General features: G+C 52.4%; 1 protein-coding gene across 6 annotated transcripts in view; it reads left to right on the top strand.

Moving 5' to 3' along the window:
* The window catches only part of EPN2 (epsin 2), a 75,099-nt gene that overhangs the window by 37,422 nt on the left and 16,318 nt on the right, over positions 1-21,359 (top strand). For 3 of the 6 annotated variants that reach the window (XM_033091568.1, XM_033091567.1, XM_033091565.1), the window contains 3 exons: positions 14,101-14,213; positions 16,407-16,499; positions 17,448-17,622. In XM_033091568.1, the coding sequence (XP_032947459.1) occupies positions 14,101-14,213; positions 16,407-16,499; positions 17,448-17,622 (381 nt within the window). Of the gene's footprint in view, positions 1-14,100; positions 14,214-16,337; positions 16,500-17,447; positions 17,623-21,359 lie in introns of all 6 variants that reach the window. The other 3 variants (XM_033091566.1, XM_033091563.1, XM_033091564.1) reach the window with 1 other exon arrangement.

The following is a 21,359-nucleotide window of genomic DNA, read 5'->3' as shown; positions in this document are numbered from 1 at the left end:
GGAGGGGAAGGAGCTGGGTGAGGCTCTGGAAGAGCCTTTCAGGGGGAGGGGGGAGCAGCAGTGCAAAGGCCCTGAGGTGGGGGGTGCGCAGGGTGTTTTCCGCCAGGAAGGCGGCCGGTGCCCGGTGGCTGGAGCTGTGAGGGCGCGCGGCCGAGGCCCAGGCCGGGCCTGAGGGACGTGTGCGGCCGCTGCTCAGACTCCCTGGCAGGGAGCGGTGCTTCCCATTCCCCATCCACCTCAGACTGATACTTGCGTATCACTGTTCAGATTTTGTAGCAATGTCAGATTGCTGTGCGAGTCTGTAAAAACTTTATCTCAGGCTCTTACCTTGTTGTTGCCATGCTGAGTAGACTGGTGTAGGGCCTTGGGGCCACTGGCTTTTAAAACTCGGTGAGCAAGGGAGGCAGGGGGAGGGTCAGGAAGTGAGGAGGGACTTGATGTGATTTAAGGATGAGAAGGCGGATGGGGACCCTCTGGCTGTGTATGGAGCAAGGCGGGCCCAGGGACACCAGGGAGACACGACTGCCCGTAGCAGGTGGCAGGCGACGTCCCTGGACCTGAGTTTGGGGCTGTGCAGGCGCAGTGAGTGCACAGGACCGCGACAGGCCAGGTCGGAGAGAAGTGGACACAGCTCTGACGGCTGCGCGGCACCTGGCGTGAGGGAGGCTGTGAGTGGCACAGGTTTGAGCAGAGCTGGGGGTAGGTTCTGGACAAGTTGAAGTGTCTAGTAGACACGCAGGTGGAGATGTGGAGAAGGTCTGAGAAGTGGAGGCTCAGCGAGAATTCTGGGCGGGAGATGCCTTCAGCGCTTTGGCCTCACCTGCACTCACGTCATGTTTCGTTGTCTCTGGTGCACTGGCTGCCCACCCCACTGGGGCAGGGCCCTTGGCTCCCCTTTGTCGGCTGCTCCACGTGATCCTGGTGCATAGTTGGTGCTCGGGACAGCGGTGTGTAGGCTGTGGGGGCTGGGGTGGGTCAGAGGATGGCCGGCAACCCCGCAGACAGGGCAGCCGCCTGTCCCCCCACCCAGGGCTCTGTCCGCCCTCCCACATTTGCAGGGCCAGTCACAGCCTGCAGCAGGCTGTGGAGAAGTGGCAGGAGCCCACATCCAAGGTGCTACAGGGGTCCTAAAGATCACTGCTGTCCTTTGTCCTGGCTGCTCCAAGGTCAGGAGCTTAGACCCCTACTCCCCATACCGCTGTGCCTGGTGGGTCTCCGCGGAGAAGGAAGCAGTGCCAACTGGCTCTCTTTGCTCAGCTCCCTCTGCTCAGCAGCCTGAATCAGGACGCAGAGCCAGAGCTGCGCTTGCCTTGCTGCGGCGTGGTTCTGTCCCGTGTTCTGGGTGCCTTGGATTTCTGGGTGGGAGGTCAGTTGCCAGCATTCCCATGCTTAGAAAAAGAAACAAAAAGGAAGGAGGACAGAGAATAGAAATCCTTGAATCTCTGACTGCTTCTGATGAATCAGAACCAACCTGAAGTCCCAGAACCCAGGTGGACAGTGACATGCTTTGCACGGGGTGGGTTCTACGCCTGTGGCTGTCCTGCTGGACTCCCGCCTCGGTGCCCCTTCAGCACCACAGAGAAGCCATGTGGGTGTGGCTCAGGGCTGTCCCCAGGGGCACTGCCGTACTTCTTCAGGCCAGCTTTCCCTTTGGGCTGGGAGCCACGTACGTAGGCTGCTGCCCCTCAAACACCATGGACAGTGATTCTCCAAGTGATCACTGGAGATTATGACCGTGTTAGTTATTTGCCCTGCTTTGCTCTAGAAAGGATTGGAGTTGGCTTGCAAAACACATGCAATACCAGAGGAGAAAATAGACACCAGGAAAAACTGGGTCAAAAGGAAAAAATGAAGGTAAGAAACTAAGATAAGGCCAGGGTCACTTATAACTGCTGGAAATGAATCCAGATTTGGCTTTGAACTTCTCAGCCACTGGCACCACTGGTCCCTTCAGTTGCTGGACCAGAGTCCAGGACCAGCCGAGGTCCAGGAGGCCAGGTGCTCGCTGTGCAGGAGGAAGGGCAGGGCCTGCGGCTGCACAGGCCTCCTGTCTGCGGCCCTGCTCTTTGCCGGCCTGGCCTGAGTGCAGGGCAGCACAGGCTCTCGCCGGGAGGGGACGACGCATGGCTCTTCCACTCCCTCCATGGTGACCGGCCATTCTTAAACGTATTTGAGAGCCTCTGAAAGCTTCTGTGTGCAACACTTCTTTCAAGTGTGTTTGGGAAGGCCCCGGAGACAGCCGGCCGTCCTAGACTCTCCAGCAAAGCTGGTTCCCTACAGCACAGGAAACTCAGGGGTAAGTAAGAGTCGCTGTGGCCCCAACCCTGCCAGCCCGACTGTGGGAGTGGAGCTGGAGCATGTGCACACACGGATGAGAACATTTTCATAAGAATTAGGCATTTGAGAAGAGAGTCTCACGTAGGTCTTATTTTTGAAAACTTGAGGAAAATGCATTAATTGCTTTAAAAAAAAAAACCACACCCAGCCAGCACGTGCCTCTGGAGCCCTTCTGGGTGTGGACTCGGAAGGAGCCTGGGTCAGTTGAAGCCTCCAGAGAGTGTGGAGGGGAGCAAAGCTCTGAGGCGCAGGGCTGAGTGACCCTGCCCAGGAACAGGGTCGGGGGACACGAGCAGAGCTAACAGGTGGTTGGTGGCTGCCAGCCAGGTGACGCCCCAGTGTTGGAACGGATAGGGACAGCCAGCCCTCAGGGGCCGTCCACCTTTCTTTGGGCTGCATCTCAGCAGATTGTTTTCCGAAGGGGGTACACTAGGAATTTGGTGGGAGACGAGATTCGTTTGATGCCGCATTTTGCTAGAACAAATATATTCTGTAAGTCATAGGACCCCTGCATGTTTGGCGGACAGTAAGTCCCAAGGGCAGAGGCAGGTGCTGGGCTGGCAGCATTAGCTTAGTCTGGGGGGAGTTAGTCTCCTCAAGTGGAAAGTGGAATCACAGAGGAAGCGCCAGTGAGACCAGCAGACTCGGAGCTGACAGTATATTAACACATCTGTCCAAGGGTCACACGTAAAAGATGCTGGTTCTTGCCACAAGAGCTGGGGACTTCGGTGGGCTCTGAATGTGCCACGGTGAGGCTGCTGCCTGGCCGAGCTGCTCAAGGGGGTGGTTGTCCGTGACGGCCAGCAGGCGTAGCGAGCACCCCTCCTCTGCTCTCCCTTAGGAGGGGTCCCCCTGCTCCCCACACCTGCCAAGGAGGTGGGCAGCACAGGTGTAAGGACACTGGGGTGCACCCCCTCACCCAAATCCATTCAGTCACAAGTGGTGACGGCAGAATTGGAAACCAGGTTTTCTAGAACTCTGGTTCTCTTTCTTCTACTTCTCTATAAAAGAAACTTTCTAAATTGTTTTACAAAATGTTTCAATATACAGTGTACACCTGTTGGAATTTTATGATTGTGTGGTCCATCCATCTTGTGTAATGCTTTTTTTTATTTTTTTATTTTTATGGTTTTTAAAAGCAGGAATACCTATTTAAACTGTTACTTAATGGGGACCCAGATCTGAAGGTGCTCCTGGGATTGGAGAGTAGAGAGTGCGGTGTAAGATAGAAACAGCCGTCAGCGTGGCTGACTGGGGCGGTGCTGACCGTTATTAATCAAGTGATTGACGTTGACTTGTGCCATAGAAAACTCAAGTTATGAATGCAGTATTCTGTATCTACCATTTGTCTTTAAAGCATCCTTTGTAGGACAGGTAAACAAACTATTTTTTATAAACTGTCGAGAGTGGAGTATGAAAACGGAAAAGAGGAGTTTAAGTCAGGTTCCATTACACCGTCACACAGCTGTGAAAGTGTTTGATTCATGGCTGTTTAGTGGCTAATTTTAAATAGTCAACTTCAAGGGGGCACTTAAAAATTATGTAAATAAAAATAAGAGGGAGGGTCTAAATATTTCTCTTTGTATGGGAATATAGAGCGCGTAATTTACAGACAATCTCTATCATGTCATTCTGTTTTATTATCTTCACAATACTTTTTTTTTAAATTAGTTTCAGGTGTACAAAGCAATGTAATAGTTAGACATTTACACCCCTCATCACAAAGTGATAACCCCCCAATCTCCTGCCCCTCTGACATCCTGTAGAACTCTTACTATACCACTGACTGTATTCCCTGTGCTGTACTCCACATCCCGTGACTGTTTCTGTTTAACTATAGTTGACATACAATATTATTCTACTTCGGCTTCGGGTGTGCAGCGCACTGGTCAGGCACCTACACAGTCCAGGAAGCGGCCCCCCGGGTAAGTCCGGTGCCCATCCGACTGACGTAGTCTTCACAGCACTATGGGTGATGTTTCCCGTACTGCGTTTCACGTCCCGTGGTCATGTTGTGACTGCCAGTGTGTGCTTCCTAATCCCTTCCCCTGCGCCCCCAGCCCCACCCCTCCCATCTAGCACCCATCAGTTTTTTCCCCCCATATCTCTGAGTCTCTTTCTGTTTTGTTTGTTCATTTACTCTGTTCATAGAGTACTTGTCACTACCTGAAGTGATCACTTAACTTTATTTTCTGTCTTGCGGCACTGAGACCCCCTGTAAGAGCAGGGGCCTTGTTTGTGCTCAGGAGAGGTGTTCAGCAAACACTGAATGAATGAGTGCTGAACAAGCCTTAGTGGCGGGGGCGGGGGGATATTTATGTGATGCTCTTGTCTCTGGCGGTGTCTGCCCAGGCGTGAGCATTAGTCTTTGGAAAATACATTGTGGGCTTCTCCAGCAATACACAAACATTTTATGTCACTGCGTAGTGTCTCCATGCTTTAAAGTTCAGTTTAGCAACAGTATGACTCATCGTTGCTAGTTGTTGTTTAGTAATAAAATGCTGATTTGCCAGCTTCCTTTCCTCTTTTCCCTAAGTCGCTGCCCTCAAGCTGGCTGCCCAGAAGCTTTTAAATGTCTCAGAGCCTGGGCCACATGTCTGCCCAGTCAGGTCGGCACCTCTGGGATAGGCCCAGGCATGACAGAAGGAGTAAGCTTTGGGATGGCAGTGAGCACCTGGGGCTGAGCACCTCTGCCCCGTGGTCAGACCAGTGTCATGTCAGGATTTGTTCAGGTGAAGGCTTCTCCCTCCCCTCTCCCTTCAGTTGATGACCAGGAGCGGTGCCCTTTGAGAAAGTGGTACTAGTCAGCAGGATGGTCTGACTGTCGGCACCTTGAAATTCATGCAGCCGACTGGACTAGTCCCCTCCTGCTGACTGCCAGTGGAAAGCTTAGTCCAGAATAACTGACACCCTTCAGACAAGTTCACGGTGGTTCACTTCCGTGTTTCTAACTGATAAGTGTGGTATGCATAGGAAATAAGAAACTATTAGTTTTTTCATTATAAAAGTAATACATGTCCATTCATGATAGTGTATAAAATGCAAAAGGAAGATGAAAGAAGTATCCCGTCATCTTATTGCACAAAGACAGCTGCTGTTCACATGTTGGTGTATTTCCTGCTGAACTTCTTTGCTTGAGCATTTTCTTTTTCAGGGTTGCAGTGACATTGTAAGTGCAGCTCTGCACTCCTGCTTCTTGTCTCAACATTGTAACAAGCGTTTTCTCGTTTCTGCACAGTCCTGCACATTTTTCAGCAGCGACACTGAACATCCCACGGGGTGACAGTCCCTGCCTCATCCTCGCCTGACGGATAGTCGGTCTGTCCGACGGTGTCAGTGCCGGGCCCTGGCTGCCTGCACCGTGAGCTGGGCAGTCTGCAGCTCCCGTTCTGAGGTTCGGTCGTGGCTGCCGCCTGTGGGCAGAGCAGCCGCTTCTCAATCTGGGGAGGGGGCGAAGGCCAGGCCAAGACCACGTCGCCCGGCGGCGGCTGCACTGGCCGACCTGGGCCACAGGGCTGACTAGTGAGTGTTCTGTGGAGTCAGGACCAGTGGAAGGTCTTATTTTACGCAGATAATAGAACAATATCGTAAGTGTCCTTCATAGCCACGCGGCATTTCCATAGCACACTTTTAGTTTGTTCATTTGCTTACGTTGTGAGTCCGTCGCGCCAGGGCTGGCGCTGAGCGGTGGGGGAGAGCTCACATGGGCTGCTGAGGCCTTGCCCTCGGTGGGCTTCCGGCTCAGGAGAGGCACACACTGTGACATCCTGCCACGTCCATGGAGGGGGCTGGGCGGGCGCATCAGAGCTGTGACCTGCACACTGTGTGTGGGACAGCAAGGCCTGGGCCAAGGCGGGCTCTGCCATGGTGCAGAGGTGGCCCTTCAGCTGACTGCTGGGTTCCCACGAGAAGTTACGCACTTACGCAGTCTGATTTTGTTGTTTACCTAACTTTCTAGATGCCTTTTCCATGCTGTTTCACAGTTATACTTCGTTTTGAAGGTTAAACCCTGGGTAGATTACTAACTTCTGCAAGGTTAAGTCTTTTTTTTTTTTAATTAAAGTTTATTGGAGTGACAATTGTTAAGTCAAATTACATAGATTTCAGGGGTACAATCTGTAAAGTTTAAGTCTTTTAGTCTCCAAAATGGGGGTGAGGGTCGTCCTCCCCCAGGTTATGCTGTAAATGGCATGGGCTAGTACGTGCACCGCACAAACCGCCTCACACAAAGGAAGGCTCCGTAAACGGACGGTTACTATCACCGGGCTGATCAGAGCTGCTTTCAGGTTCCACCCCCGCAGATAACGCTGTGCTCCATGCCTGCTTTCCTAAGGATTCTTGAGGTTATGTCTTCCATGTAGAGTTCCCAGAAGGGAGACTAGTAGGGCAAGTGTATGGACATCATTCTGTGTCTTGGAACCTCGCAAATGCTTTCCAGATGGGTTGTGCCCCTTTGCAGCGCCCCGTGGATAGCCCTGAGCACAAAATGGGGACTGCACATGTTTAAGAGGTCGTTACTAATTTCATAGATGGAAATTGCTATCAGAACACTGATTTTAAAGGTGAGTTTCCTGTTTATAAATATTACTCCAAGAAATGGCTATCGGCATTTAAGTGCTTTCAGTCTTGATTGAGCTAGAAAAGAGCGACTCAGTCTTTGTTGGACTTGGTGCCCTGCCCGTGCCTGCTGGCAGGTGGGGGTGCCAGGGTTCAGAGCCCCCTCCTCCCTCCCTGACCTTGGCCGGAGAGCTGGGGTGGCCCCCAGCCATGAGAGCCCCTCGCCCGTGCTCCACCCAGCTTGCGCAGCGATGGGGGGACCCTTGGGAAAACGGCAAGGAGGAAAAGATGCTTAGGGGGTTGGACAAGCCCTCCCGTCCCCACCACACACACTGGGGATCTGGTAATGGAGACAGCTTCATCTGTAGCCCAAAGAGAACAGCCCAAACTAGTTCTTTGATTTCAGATAGACGATGGGCTTTTGAATCACACAGACAAATAAAAAGGCTACCTTTTGTCTCTGCTCCAGCCTCCTCCAGTTAAGTCTCCAGCCCCGTGCTGGCAGGGCAGGGATGCGGCCAGCGCTCTGCCTCCCCGCCGTGCCCCCTGCTTTCCGCTCTTTGTCAGTCAGTGTCTCAGGGTGGTGCCGACAAGGGTGTGAGGCCAGTCCTTGGAAATTGCAGCCATCGTGTTCACTGGAAACCAAACTTACAGATGAACCACCAGGGGTTGGAACTCCTGCTCTGTGCCTGGAACAAAGGTGGCCCTGCCTGTGTAGAGATTTTGGCCAAGTCAGGGAAATGGCTAGACTGCAAACAGGCCCACAGTGTAGAATGCTTAAGTGCCGAGTGGAAGGGGTGCAGACGAGCAGGGATCCACTGTGTGCTCGCAGACCCCCTGCCTGCTCCTGGTGCTCGGGGGTGGGGGGTGTGTCCGGGGTGAGTGAAGCCCGTGAGAACCTCTGCCCCGCGGTCCTGCTGGCACGGCGGGGAGGGCGCGCTGGAGAAGGTGGTGCTGGAGCTGACGTGAAAGAGGACATGTGTCTCTCCCATTTGAGGGGTGGAAGGAGAATGCATAGTCTGGAGGCTGGAAGCACCGGGAGGATTCTAGGAACGGAGTGGAGGCTGGTGAGGCAGGTGTCCCGGGGAGGACGGGCCTTGGGGATGGAGTACAGAGCCAGGGGCGCTTCCGGTCCCTGTGGGTGGGGGTGCCCCCTCGGTGAGCCCGGGCGGTGGTGGGAGGGCACCGCCATGTGCCCTGGGCAGGGCTTCCACCCGGCAGCTTCCTAGTGCCGCTGCAGCAAAGTGCCACACGCCTGCCAGCTCAGAACGCCGGAAAGGATTGTGTCACCCTTCTGGAGGCCAGAAGTTCAATGTCAGGCTGTTGTCTGGGCTGTGATCCCTCTGAAACCTGCAGGCTCCAGGATCCCCTGTCGGAAAGGCTTTCCCTGACCTCCGAGCACAGAGCCACTGTGCCGCGCCCTGGCCCGGGCCCTCTGCATCGTCTGTCCTCACTGCAGCACACGCTCCAGGACAGGGGGCTCTCCTCAGGCCCAGGGAAGTGTCAGGCAGGCCGTGTGGGGGGTGAAGGACTGAGGGTGTCTGAGCCCTTAGGGGCTGGGAGCAAGCCTGAGATTTGGCTCTAAGACGTGGCTCTGACTTCCACCTGCTGTGACTGAGTTATTCACCTCCGGGGTCCTCGTGACCTCCTTGTGAAAGGGGCTGAGAGTAAGAGAGACCCTCAGTCAGACTGTCTCTCACCGGCCAGGTGACCTTGGGCAAGTCACCTCATCTCTAATCCCTCAGTCTTGGAAGTGTGGGGCAGTGCCCCTCCTAGACTGAGGGTTCACTGAGATACCAGTAGTGTTGTACTGGTGTCATGTGCCAGGCACTGGGCTGAGTGCTTTTCACATATGAACTCATTGAATGCTCACTGTCACTCTAAGAGGCAGGTCGGTACTCCTGCAGATGGCAAAACTGAGGCAGACAGTCACCTACCTGGGCCAAGGTCGTGTGTTGAGAGGTGGCAGAGGCCACGTCTGAGCCCAGGCATTCAGACTTTTCCTCTACGCTGGGCTGCGTCTCTTATGCCAAGGCAAGGCACACACACACACACACACACACGCGCACACACGCGGCAGCACGCAACAAGGAATGGACATGGCTCCCTGTGGGCAAATGCCTCAAAAGTGCAGCCGCTCATCCATACACGGAGTATGAAGTACAAAGGTTTTCTCTGCATGGAATCACAAGAAAATGTCAACAGCTATTTCCTCTTGGGAGAGGAGTGGCCCTCACTTCCTTTTATGCGGAACTATTTAAAAATAAGTTATGGGACCGTCACATGCTACACGTCAGGGCTTCAGTCCATGTCTCGTTCTGAAGAGTGAGTGAGTGACACAGCCATTAGCACACTTCACAGAATCAGTCACACCACCACGGTCTGATGCCCAGTCCATATTCAGTTTTGCCAGTTGTCCTGATCTGCCTAAACTGAGACCACCCCGGCCATGGGTGCAGCTGGTTGTCCTGTCCCTTTAGTCGTATTGCAGCGAATTCCCTGGTCCTCGTGACCCTAGTGTAACGAGACCAGGCCCCTGGTCCGGGTTTCTGTGTGCACACTGTGCCTTGTACAGCGTTGGGCCCAGCCCTTGCCCTCTGCTCCTGGGAACTGAATCAGATCTAAAGTCTGGATTGGAGTCAAGTCCGAGGTGCCAGGACCGTCATGGGTGGTGGATGACGTCCCGTGGCAGGTGGGTTGGCAGTGCCACCAGGTGCCTGTGGTTTGTCCCTCTGCTGTGAAGCCACGCCCGCCGCTCCTTGCAGCCTGAGAGAATCAGGCTGTGATGGTATGGTGCATTTCTCATGTTGTACAGTTTTGGCTTTTTCACCATCTATATCTTTTTTCTCTTTTAAGTTTACCTGGGGTAATCTGAGCTTATTTTCTCATCATTTGCCTCATTCAACTAAAAGTCCTTCCTGCCTCTCCCAAGGAAGTTGTAAGGTGAGGACCCTGGAGGTTCTCCTGTGGGGAATGAATTTAGAAGCCTCAGCTGGGTGGGCGTGTCCGTGGGGGCCACGGGGACTGACTCAGGAAATGGCCCATGGAACCACAGGAAGATGTCGCCACATTGAGGAAGACCCAGTGAGCATTTCACTGTCGTTGAGTAATGAGGAAGGAACTTAGCTGGACTGAGGAACTTCGCAGTCAGCGTCACCGGAGGCAGACCCTGGCCCTGGGCTCCGTGTGGGCTCCCCAGCCCCTCCCTCAAGGGCCGCAGCGGCAGAAAGGAGGGTGGAGACCATGGCCTGGCTGGAGCCACAGCCCTGTCTCCGCCTGTGGGCTACCCATTTATGGTTTCTGCTGCGTGAGATGGAAAGTGGGAGTGCCCGACAGAGCTCTGGCCCCCAGGGGGTCTGGCAGTAGTGGGATGAGGCTTTCAGCAGTTACCTGGGGAGAGCCAGCGGTGCCTTAGGCCCTCCCCACCCTTCCACAGCCCCATTTCACAGATGTGGAAACGGGAGACCATTGAGGTCAGGCCACTTGCATGTGGTCTCATTGCTAGTGAATGGTAGTGGCAGGAACAGGGCTGTTATAAGTGGCAGCAGTGCCTGAGCCGAGATGGGGTCTTCTCGGGCCCCTTAGGCCTGGCAGCCTCGCCTTCTTGCCAGGATGTCAGATGTGCCTGTGTGCCCAGCCTCAGCAGGGGACACATGGAGATGAGACCCTCACGCTGCACGAGCCCCACGTACCACAGAGCTTTACCAGAAGTCATGCTGGTCACCTCACTGAGCTGTTTGCCTGTAAATCATGTCCCACAGGCCTGTTCCCTTTAATCAGCATTTGTGATTGCAGAAGCTGCTTAAGTACTTTCTAGGAACATTACAAAACATAGCCGATGACAAGAAGCAATTTCCTGTTTTTCTGTTACCTTGACTGCTTTGCTGTCTTCTTTCAGAATTACCGAAAATTGGCCAGCTGAAGCAACTTTGTTTAGGGCGTCTTTCAGCCTTAGTTGAGGGAGCACATTTGGGAAAGGGGACCCTCTGCAGCACTGGGTGTGGGCATGCGAGTTCAGCCCAAGTGGCCCCTGGAGCAGGCGGAGTGTAGTGAATGCACGCGGAGGCCCCTGTCTGCCTGTGTTTTGAGGAAATGTTGGGCTTTTGCAGGCTCTCTGTTCAACCTCTCCCCTTAGGCCTTCTCAGGCCGGGTAGCGGACTGGAAAGGATAAACAGGAGGCTCGCTCGTGTTCATAGTGCTCTTCCAGGGGCATCGTATGCAGAAGGGCATCTTAGGGGTCCTGCAGTGGTTAGCTCACGCCAGCACTTCCTGCTCTTCCCTCGGAGGGTGGCGGGTCGGAAAGCAGCCGGCTGACCCAGAGCCCGCAGTCTCTTTTTCCAGGGGTCCCTGTGAGCTTCAGCTCCTCGGAGCAGGGCCAGGGCCATGCTCAGGTGGTCAGAAGGGTCCGTCCATTCAGGGCCAGCTCACAACCCCGGCTGTGTTCTCTGTCACGAGCACCGGCACAAAAGGCCCTTTGTAGGGCCGAGATGCTGGAATCTTTCGTCACAGCTGAGACCTCTGTGTGCATCCCTGCTGATGCTCGGGGCTGGTGGCTGTGAATTCTGCCGTCTGTGGAAGTGAGAGCGGCACCTCCGTTTATAAAAACCACAGCATGTAGGGGAATATCCTTTGTGTCTAATTTCCACGTTGATGTGGTCAGCTGTTTCCGTCTGTGCTGGTTATGTGTCATTCCGCCAGCAGTGGTTATGGTACATACAACGTGCACATTTGCATTTAAAGCCAGCCTGGCCTTGCAGATGTGCTGAAGGGCTCAGAGGACCAGGGAGGGAGGCCTCGATTCCCCAGAGGTGCCTGTTCAGAACCCTGGCCCATTCATCCCTGGCCCGTTTGAACCAGGCCCTGTGGTGTTACAGCCAAGCAGCCTTGCCGGCAAGCTGGGCTCGTCTGTCAGAGCACTTTCTGTGCTGTGGGGTAAGATACGAGGTCTTCTCCTTTATCCACTCATGGTTTCCTTTTGGTAGTAAATGAAGGATGTCAGATGTGCTGCGCTTGTTATAATATAAACTGAGGGTTTTATAAGGCAAGTCTCAGAGAGGCTTTCTCAGGAAAGCGGTGGGAACGGGCGGCCTGAGTGGTCTGGACAGGGCAGTCCCCCACAACCGTCCCCCAGAAACATCCCCCACAGGCATCCCGTAGAACCGTCCAACTTCCTTTGTCGCTACCAACCTGGATGGTGATGTGTTTGCTTCTAGAGCACAAAAAGCCCAAACCTAAGTCCTGTGGTGAACACAGGTGATGTCTGAGACAAAAGCAACGACAACAAAAATGGACATTTATTTTGGTATATTATTAAATCAAGTCATTAAGATGGATTTGAGGATATTTTGTTACCATCTAGCTTTATTTCTAAAAAAATGCTTTGAAAAATATAGTTGTAGTGATGTACTAGGCTGGGATTTGACTTGATTTTATTTAGAAAAATATGTTTGTGTTTTTTTATAATGGCAGCATTTTTGCTGTTTCATGTTGCTTACAGTTGAGATGAGGCAATTGGTTGCTGGCTTTTTTTTTTTGATGATTCTTTGGTTGAAAATAAATCATAGCAAACACACTGTGCTTCATATCACTGAATTGTTCCAAATGACATCGTGCTGCTATACGTGTTACGTGTTTTTTTAAAATTGTGGGACAAAACAGTGCCATCGACAACCTCCTGCCCTGCCGGAGCAGCCGCGGGGCCTCACCTGATCCTGTGGGTTACCCGTGTCTCTAACTATGTCAGCCCTCTCGTCCTGTCTTGTTCGCTGCAGCCAGAACCCAGCCATCTAGAAACCTCATCTGTCAGGAGTCACTGCCCACATTTTGCTTTCTCACAAAGAGGCAGATCCCAGGAAGCAAATTACGATTGGAGATTGAGGCAGAAGCAGGATTTGGGTGAGTCCTGGCGGTTGGGTTTGTAGAATGGACACAGTGAAAGAAGGAAGTCAACTAATACACAATTAGAGTATTTTCAAACAACTACCCATCAACCATGAAATTGAATTCTCCATTTGTCTGTCCGTCCGTCCATCTCTGCATATGTGTATCCATTCATCCATTCAGCAGGTATTTGCCAGCTGCTCTGTCAAACTTTGGGGGTGTGGTGGGTGCAATGGTGAGGAGACAGGCCTGAGCCTCCCCCAAGGAGCGTCCCTTCTGGCACAACCTACCGAATTGCAGACGGGGGTGAGTGCTGTGAGAGAGGAATGCTGACCCAGCGGGGAGGGTGTCCTGCAGACCTGGACAGGAGAAACAGAGCTCTGAGAGCGGAGGAGGAGCTAGGCAGCTAAGGGAGGACGTGCGCGGAGCCATCTGTGACGTGCTTCCACACTTTCCGATGGCGGAGCTCGCTTTGAGAATTTCAGAGACACTCTGGACCCTCTCCTGGGGTTAGGGCACACACTTAGGCATATGCTCCCAAAGCCTTAGGCCTAATTTCTGGAGGCACTAGCTTCCCTGGGGCACACACATCTGATGGGGCACACACATACACCCCCAGCATTTTCCGTGGGGGGGGCCCAGCCTGCCTTACAGCGTGATAGTAAGCACTCCTTTCTTTGCTGTCTGTCACATCAGCTAGGAATTCACATCTCATCCCTTTCATTGAAAGCTCTTTCCAGGAGCTGTTTACAAGTGTTTAAATGAGCTAACTACTTACAGCAAAAAATGCCTGCATGTGTGGTTTTTGTATTTCCAAGTCAATGTACAGTTTTACTTAAAAAACGAAAACTTTCCAGGTTCCTGCAGAAACGTTTGGCTTCACTTTCTGTGATGCTTATCACCATGCGAGACAAAGTGGGGTTCTTAAATGCCGGGGGGTCCTGAGTGGAGTTCTTGGTCACAGGTGCCCTGCACTTGTCTGAGTGATGCTCTTTGATCCAGCTTTTCAAGAACTGTGCTCTGAATCGTTAAACAGTGATGTCCTGTCTTTGAAGCAGTGCAGCTCTGCAGTGAAGCCTGAGCCCCTAATCCTCGTGAGGCCTGACCCCTGGGCATGTACCCTAAGGCGTCTTTTCTAGGTCGGTGCTATGGGGCAGTTATGAAAGCACATTTCACGTTACTTGATTTTAACCTTGAAATACTCAAAAGCCTTTCAATCCCCCTATTGTTGGGCTATTGCCAGACCTTGTGGGTGTGAGATGGGGAAAGGGTGTGGTTTGACTGGGTACCTCCTTTGCATGCGGTGACTTTGCCTTCCCCCTACAGCCACGTCCCCTCGGGTGTCCTCTGAGCTGGAGCAGGCCAGGCCCCAGACCAGCGGAGAAGAGGAACTGCAGCTGCAGCTGGCACTTGCCATGAGCAGAGAAGTGGCTGAGCAGGTTGGTGCCCACGCGGGTCTGCCACTGTGTGACTGCCCTGTGTGGGAGGCAGGCAGGGTACCAATCAGAGTGGGGACACACGTGTGTCCTTCCTCCACATTTTGGATTTGGATGTGACTCGTGTTGCCACAAGTGTGTTCGTGTTACCGTACTGTCCCCAGTCAGGGAAGGGTCCTATGCAAAGTTACATGTAGAAAAGGTTTTCAGGGAAGTCATTGCCAAAGGACAAACCAGTCAAGTGTTTTCCAGAAATACTTTTGCAGACATGGCCAGGCCTCGTGAACGAGTGGAGTGCCCACAGCCTCCTCAGTTCACGGTGGGCAGTTGGGCTTAGCCATGGGAAGCTTGGGAAGATCAGTCAACAGCAACTGAACACTGAAAAAAAAAAGAAAAAGAAAAAAAGGCTAGCAGGAAATGCTCCAGGAAATGAGTACTTATAGTTATGAGGTGTGATCAGAAAATACGGTGAATGTTTAAAAAAAAAAAAAAAAAATTTACAGTAAAAGACACATTGCCATTAGTCCCCCTCAAAATACTCCCCCTTGCTTTGAACACACGCATCCCATCGTTCTTGCCACTTTCTAAAGCAGTTCTGGAAGTCCTCTTTTGTGAGTTTCTTAGTTGCGCTGTCATGGCTGTCTCGATGTCCTGAATTATTTTGACTTTGGGGAAGAGGCAGAAGTCACACGGTGAGGACACACCGTAATGTTTTTGTTTGACAGAAATTGCCGGACCAGAAGTGATGTGTGACACGGAACCTTTCTGATCTGATGACAAAAAACGGTGAATGCTGCTGCCGAGTGCCATCCAGTGGAAAGGCAGGGATCCTCAATACGGGAAGTGGTGCATTGAACATTAGTAACAGTGTGTGACAAGTTTCAACTTGCTCGGTGCAGTTGAGTGTGAGCTACGGTTGAGAGAAGGTGTGTGTTAAAGTGTGCCGTAAATCCTCCATCATGACAGTGCTCCGTGTCACACATCGCTTCTGGTATACGGCAGTTTCTGTCAGATAAAAGCATTACGGTGTGTCCTCATCCACCTTAGTCAGGGGATCTGGCACCGTGTGACTTCTGGCTCTTCCCCAAAGTCAAAATGATTCAGGACGTGGAGGCAGCCATGACAGCGCAACTAAGACACTCACAAAAGAGGACTTCCAGAACCGCTTCAGAAAGTGGCCAGAACGATGGGATCAGTGTGTTCGAAGCGAGGGGGGGTGTTTTGAGGGGGACTAATGGCAACGTGTCTTTTCCTGTAATGATTTTTTTTTTTAGCCCAAACATTCACTGTATTGATTACACCTTGTAGATGACGGAAGTGTGTGGTGTGTGTAGTTTTAATGTTTTTTTAGTTTCCATTTTTCTTTAACAAACACGAATTTCTTGAAAATGGAGAAGGAGGGAAAGGAGTGATTGCAATGACCTTTCAAAGTTATGAGCCCTTCAGTTTCAGTTAGTAGGTCTGTCTCCACTGACCTTTGCTTCAAAATGGTAGATGGAGGCAGCGTAGTATGGGCCCCGCCCACTTAGAAGTGCTGTCCAGAGACAGGTATTGGAGATAGTTCAATGGAAGTACAGATGGATGGTCGGAGCCCGTTTTCATTAATAACTCATGTCTGTGATTTATTATACTTATAACAAATAAAATATAATTAATACATTTATATTTAATCATATTAAAAAACTAGGATGACCCAGTCTTTTGCATATGGTAGTTTAGCCTTAAATAAATATAAATTAAATATAATGAATTATTTCTGTTAGAAATCATAGAAATAAATATACAGTTCATTTTCTGGAAGCACACACGGCGGGAGGTGGGATGACATGATTTTCATATTCTTTCTACCTCCTTTCTGGGTGGTCAGATGTGTGAGTTTCATAAAGAGACATATTGCTTCTATAATTGGAATTATACAGCCCCTTTCCTTTTGAGAAGCAGAAGTGTTCCCTTTCCTCAGTTTGGTGGTGCCTGGGCCCCGTCCTCCCGGCGGGACCCCAAGCAGGTGGGACTACAGGCGGTGGGGGGTGCAGCAGGGAGTTCCGGAGCGTGAGCGTCTCGGGTTGTTTCCCAGCCCTCATCTGAAATCGCCCGTAATACAATCTTCCGTTTCTCGCTTCTGGCCAGGGTTGCTTGGTTCTGTGTGGTGATGTCATTGCAGTTGCCACCAGCTTCAGGTCCCATTGTCCTCTGCAGGAAGAGCGGCTGAGGCGGGGCGATGACCTCAGACTGCAGATGGCACTGGAGGAAAGCCGAAGAGACACAGTCAAATTTCCAAAAAAGAAAGAGGTGAGTGCTTTTCTGGGAAGGTAAGTGTTGGGAGGCTGCCCCGCAGTTGTGCTAGTGGCCCCAAGCCAACCCACAGTGTCCATGTGACTGTGTGGGAGCACATACATGGCGGTTGCTTTCTTCATTCAACAACTAATCCTGGGGCCTGTGATGAGCCAGAGTGAAAACACATCTGCCTCGGCCATCGTCGGCCTCTCCTGAGACCACCCTGAGAGAAGATGGCGTGGGCGAGGGGCCTGATTGCCCAGTTTCACTCCCCCACTGACCGCTACCTCAGTTTCCTCCATGACACGAACAGAGAGTAGAGCCCACCTCCTGTGGTTGTGGCGGCTGTTCCGTAGGCTGAATGTGCTGTGCTCCGGAGCAGTTTCCTCACACAGAGTCAGCCCTCACTGGTGCCGGGCTGCCTCACCATCATCGTGACTCTAGGCCAGACTTCCTGTTTGGGACCTCAGAGCGATCAGGACATGGATGGCTCTGCTCCTGACAAGCTCGTCATCCAGTGGCCTCCCCGGTTACAGGGCCGCCAGGTGTCCCTGAAGGCAGCCATGGGAGTGGGAGCGTGAGGCAGCCCACAGGAGAAAGGGCCGGGGGTGAAGGTGGCAGCTGGGGAAACAAGCCAGGTTTGGGGGGCAGCATCCTGGAAGGAGGAGGGAGCCAGGGCGAAGCCTGTCACTCCTGGAAAGCCCTGCGGACTGTTTGAAAGTGGGCAAGGCACGTGACACATAGTAAATAGCTCGGTGTGACTCTAGTGACATGGGAAGGTGGGGGGGGGGGGCATGGACAGGCCAGGAGATGGAGCAGCGGCTTACTTTCCAAGGTCCCCTTGGCCCCTCCCAGAGTGCCTCTACTCCAGTGAGAGGCATAGCCGTTGTTTACGGCCAACACGTGTGTATTTGCTGTTACTGCCGCAAAGTAAAACCTGTCCCCTTCTCTTTGTCTCAAAAGCCTGGCTCCCACCCACAGCAGACCACTCTGTTGGACTTAATGGACGCCCTCCCCAGCTCAGGCCCTGCTGCCCCGAAAGCAGAGCCTTGGGGCCCTGCAGCCTCAGCTAACCAGACCAACCCCTGGGGCGGGCAGGCAGCCCCTGCCAGCACTTCGGAGCCCTGGCCGTCGTTCGGTAAAGTTCCCCCTTGTTTGTCTCCCATGCCTGCTTGCTGAATGGCTGAGGCAGAACTTCTTGCTCTCCCACCTGGCAGAGGAGGGGTGAATGTGGCCAGCGGGGGTGGGTGTCCCGGCTTCTGCAGCCCCCGACTGGAACGCCAGTAGGCTGCTCCCCTACTGAGGGCTGGCCCAGTGCTCGCCTTCATTCATGTTGAGTGGCTCTCTGCTCTGGTGGAGGGCACGCTGACTTCCTCTCTGCTTCCCATGAGCATCAGAAATGGCTTGTCCCTCCTCGGGGACACCTGTCAACTGTCTCAGCCTCAGAGTGGCCTCCAGCGCCGGGTTAAGAAACAGTAATGCACAGCATGAAACGTAAGTCAAGCTGCTGTAATTAGCTGGGAATCACGATGTACCTAATACGACTGCGGATGGAAAAGGGGGGACATTTGCTGTCATTCTTCTGGCTTGTTATTTAAAGCAATAGTAAATCAATTTACTAGGCTCAGTGAATATTTTAAAGTTCTGTTTATATGTGAGAGAATTTGTGATAAGAGATTTGAAATGTGAATGCGATCTGACCGATTTCATCTGGGTGGAGATCTTGGGTACGTGGGTTTCCGGGTTGCTGGACATGGGGCTTGGCCTACAGGCTTCGTCGTGGCTTCCTGCCCAGCCTGTACTCTGGGAGGATCTTCTGGGTGCGCTGAACCCTGCCCGCCTTGGGTTTGTGGGTTTTCTGTCAGGGCACTTGGAATTGTATATTTTGTGGCAACTTGCCTATATCTCTTGGGGTCTCTGTTTCCCCAATGGGAACCATCATTCAAATTCAGCTTGGTTCCCTGCATGTTTGCTGAAGTATACCAAACGCCAGGCTCTGTCCTGCCACGAACAGGTAATGGTCCTGCCCTCAAGGTCCTGGGCAGGTGTGGGCAAGACAGGGACAGCCGCGTGGAGGCAGCGTGTGTGGGCTGGGCCTCCATGGCAATGCTTGGAGAGCATCCCGGGACGGGGCTTAGCTCAGGGGTGCAGCAGGCATGAGCAGGTGTCGTGGAGGAATCTTCAAAGAATAGCAGGAGTGTCCCGAAGGCTCAGCTAATGGTGCAGTGGGCACAGGTCCGGGGACCTGCCCTGTGGGAGTGGGCAGCAGGGGGCAGGGTGGGGGTGAGGGGGACAGGGTGCTGGGAATTAAGGTGGGGCGGGGACACGGCCTGGTCACTCACGGCCTGGCAGCCTTGCCAAGTACTTGCACTTGTCCAGAGAGCAGTGTTGGCCTCATGTGTCCTGGGCCGTGCTGTTGGCCTCAGGGAACCGGGCAGAGCCCCACACCTCCTTTGGCAGGAGCCTTCGGAGCCTTGAGGCAAAGTCTAGGCCAAATGGTTCACAGTTGTCACTCGCTTCAGGCCTGCACCAGGGCTGCCGGGAGCTTGGGTCACATGGTCCGCGGCCCTTGTGCTATGCGTCCAGGGAGCCTGCAGTGTGGAGTCTTGCTGAGCACAGGTGGGGGAGCGCAGGCAGGTCCACTGGAAACACCCACTCAGCAGTGTCGAGGGGATAGCAGGTCCTTCCAGACAGTGGCTTTGACTTTCTTTTTAAATCTGGAAAGCGATCCTTCTGTAAAGGGATGGCCACCTGAAGTTATGGATAGAATGTTCTTCAGGAAAGACTGCTGGTCCCTTTCAAATTGGTAATTGATCATTAAATGATGGATAGTGTGCTCAGGGCCTTGGACAGAATGTGGTCCCTCCGGGAGCCAGATGAGATTAAGAAGATTGAAATATGCTGACCCAGCTGTTGGTTCTGGGGAGGGCTTTTGAGGGCCAAGGTGGTAGACTTGTTCCCTCTGACTGTTCCCTCTCCACATTTTTACTGTTTGTGTTACCTGGTCAGGGGAGGTAAATAAATATTTCTTAAGTGAGCAAGTTTGCCCAGTCCTTCCTTTGGCTGGAGGGCAGGGCTGTGCCCTGGAACTGAGTCTGTTCAGTGACACGACCGTCCTCCAGCAGCTGGGGTTCTCACACACCTGCGGGCGTCAGAGAGCAGGGGCTGCCCAGAGGCAGATGGGCATCGTGTGGGAGTGCTGCCCACGTGGCTCTGCTCTTCTAGTCACATACCGTAAGATGCACCATGGTAAAGTGGGTCGTTCAGTGGTTCTTAGCCGTTCACACTGTCGTGCTGTCCTCAGTCCTGATTCCAGGGAGTTGTCATCGCCCTGTTCCCAATAAACAGTTACTCCCTGCTGCCGCTCTCCCAGCCCCTGGCAACCACAGTCTGTTTTCTGTCTCTGGATTTGCCTGTTCTGGGCATTTCATGTATGTAATGGCATCATGTAGCGTGTGGCCTTTGTGACTGGTTTCTTTCACTTAGCATGTTTTCAAAGTTCATCTACATAGTAGCCTGTATCCCTACTTCATTCCTGTTTATGGCTGAATAATACTCCATTTTATAGATAATACCACATTTTGTTTTATCCTTTTAGCATTTGATGGACATTTGGGTTACTTCCACTTCGGGGCTATTATGAATCCAATTTTTTAAAGACAAGATTGAAAACTGATTTTTTTTTTAATTTTTAAAGTTTTATTGGGGAATATTGGGGAACAGTGTGTTTCTCCAGGGTCCATCAGCTCCAAGTCAAGTTGTTGTTGTTTCAATCCAGTTGTGGAGGGCACAGCTCAGCTCCAAGTCCAGTGCCGTTTTCAATCTTTAGTTTCAGGGGGTGCAGCCCACCATCCCATGTGGGAATTGAACCGGCAACTTTGTTGTTCAGAGCTCACGCTCTAACCAACTGAGCCATCCAGCCGCCCCGAAAACTGAATTTTTGAAATCTATGAATTTTTAAATGTTAGCAATGAATTAAAAAATTAAGATTGTGTTTGGGACTAATCTGCGGGTGGCCGCATGTGTTTTGTGGACTGCCGCTTGTCTTTTGCCACTTGTCCCACCTGGGGCCCTCTCCTTGGTTCTGATGCATTTGGCATTTTTACCGGTGACTTGGAGAGAAAACAGGCCACCAAAGCCCAGAGAGGCTGTTCATCCTCTGGGCTCACACAGCAAGTGAGAGGCAGGCTCAGTGCTTATCGCCCCAGTGCTGGAGTCATCACACCATCCTAGACTGCTGCAGAGACCGCCTGTGGCCGTGCGTGTCCTGGAGGTCACCTCAGACTCCAGCCCTGAGAGATCACTAGTGTTACAATGTTAGCTTATCTACTTCCGGGTTTTTCTGCACTTACGTTTCTGTGTAGTTGGGGTCATACTGTATATACAATTGTGTGTGTGTGTGTGTGTGTGTGTGTGGAGAGAGAGAGAGAGAGACTTCCTTTTGTACTATGTGGTGAGCATTTGCAGGGGTTAGACGCTGAGCAGTGTACCCGGGGCGGCCCGGGGCCATGCCACCCTTACCCAGCGGCCCGTTGTCGTACCAGGTGCTTTTGCACGACCAGCACTCTGCTTCCAACTGCGCTACAGGACACTAGATGATACCAGCTCCCAAGCTCACTGGAGCCTGGTAACAGTCCCCTTGCCTTCGTCTTCCAACACACAGCTACAGAGCAAGATGTAGTGTCGGGTTACCAATTAGTCTCTAGTAAAATCCACTATGTGTGTTTTCAGGGCCACCCCACTGCCCCGAAACACGTTCATAAATTAGACAGATTAGAGAATCTCGCTAGTTGCACCCTCTGGATGAAAGAAACGCTGTCTTGAAAGCCACTGTTTGTAGCAAGCCCTGTCATTACCAGTTCTTTCCAAGCAGCA

Source organism: Rhinolophus ferrumequinum, chromosome 21, assembly GCF_004115265.2.
Source record: "Rhinolophus ferrumequinum isolate MPI-CBG mRhiFer1 chromosome 21, mRhiFer1_v1.p, whole genome shotgun sequence".
In the NCBI taxonomy this organism is placed as follows: domain Eukaryota; kingdom Metazoa; phylum Chordata; class Mammalia; order Chiroptera; family Rhinolophidae; genus Rhinolophus; species Rhinolophus ferrumequinum.
The sequence above is the reverse complement of the archived record's forward strand: the minus strand, read 5'-3'. Positions and strand labels throughout refer to the sequence as shown.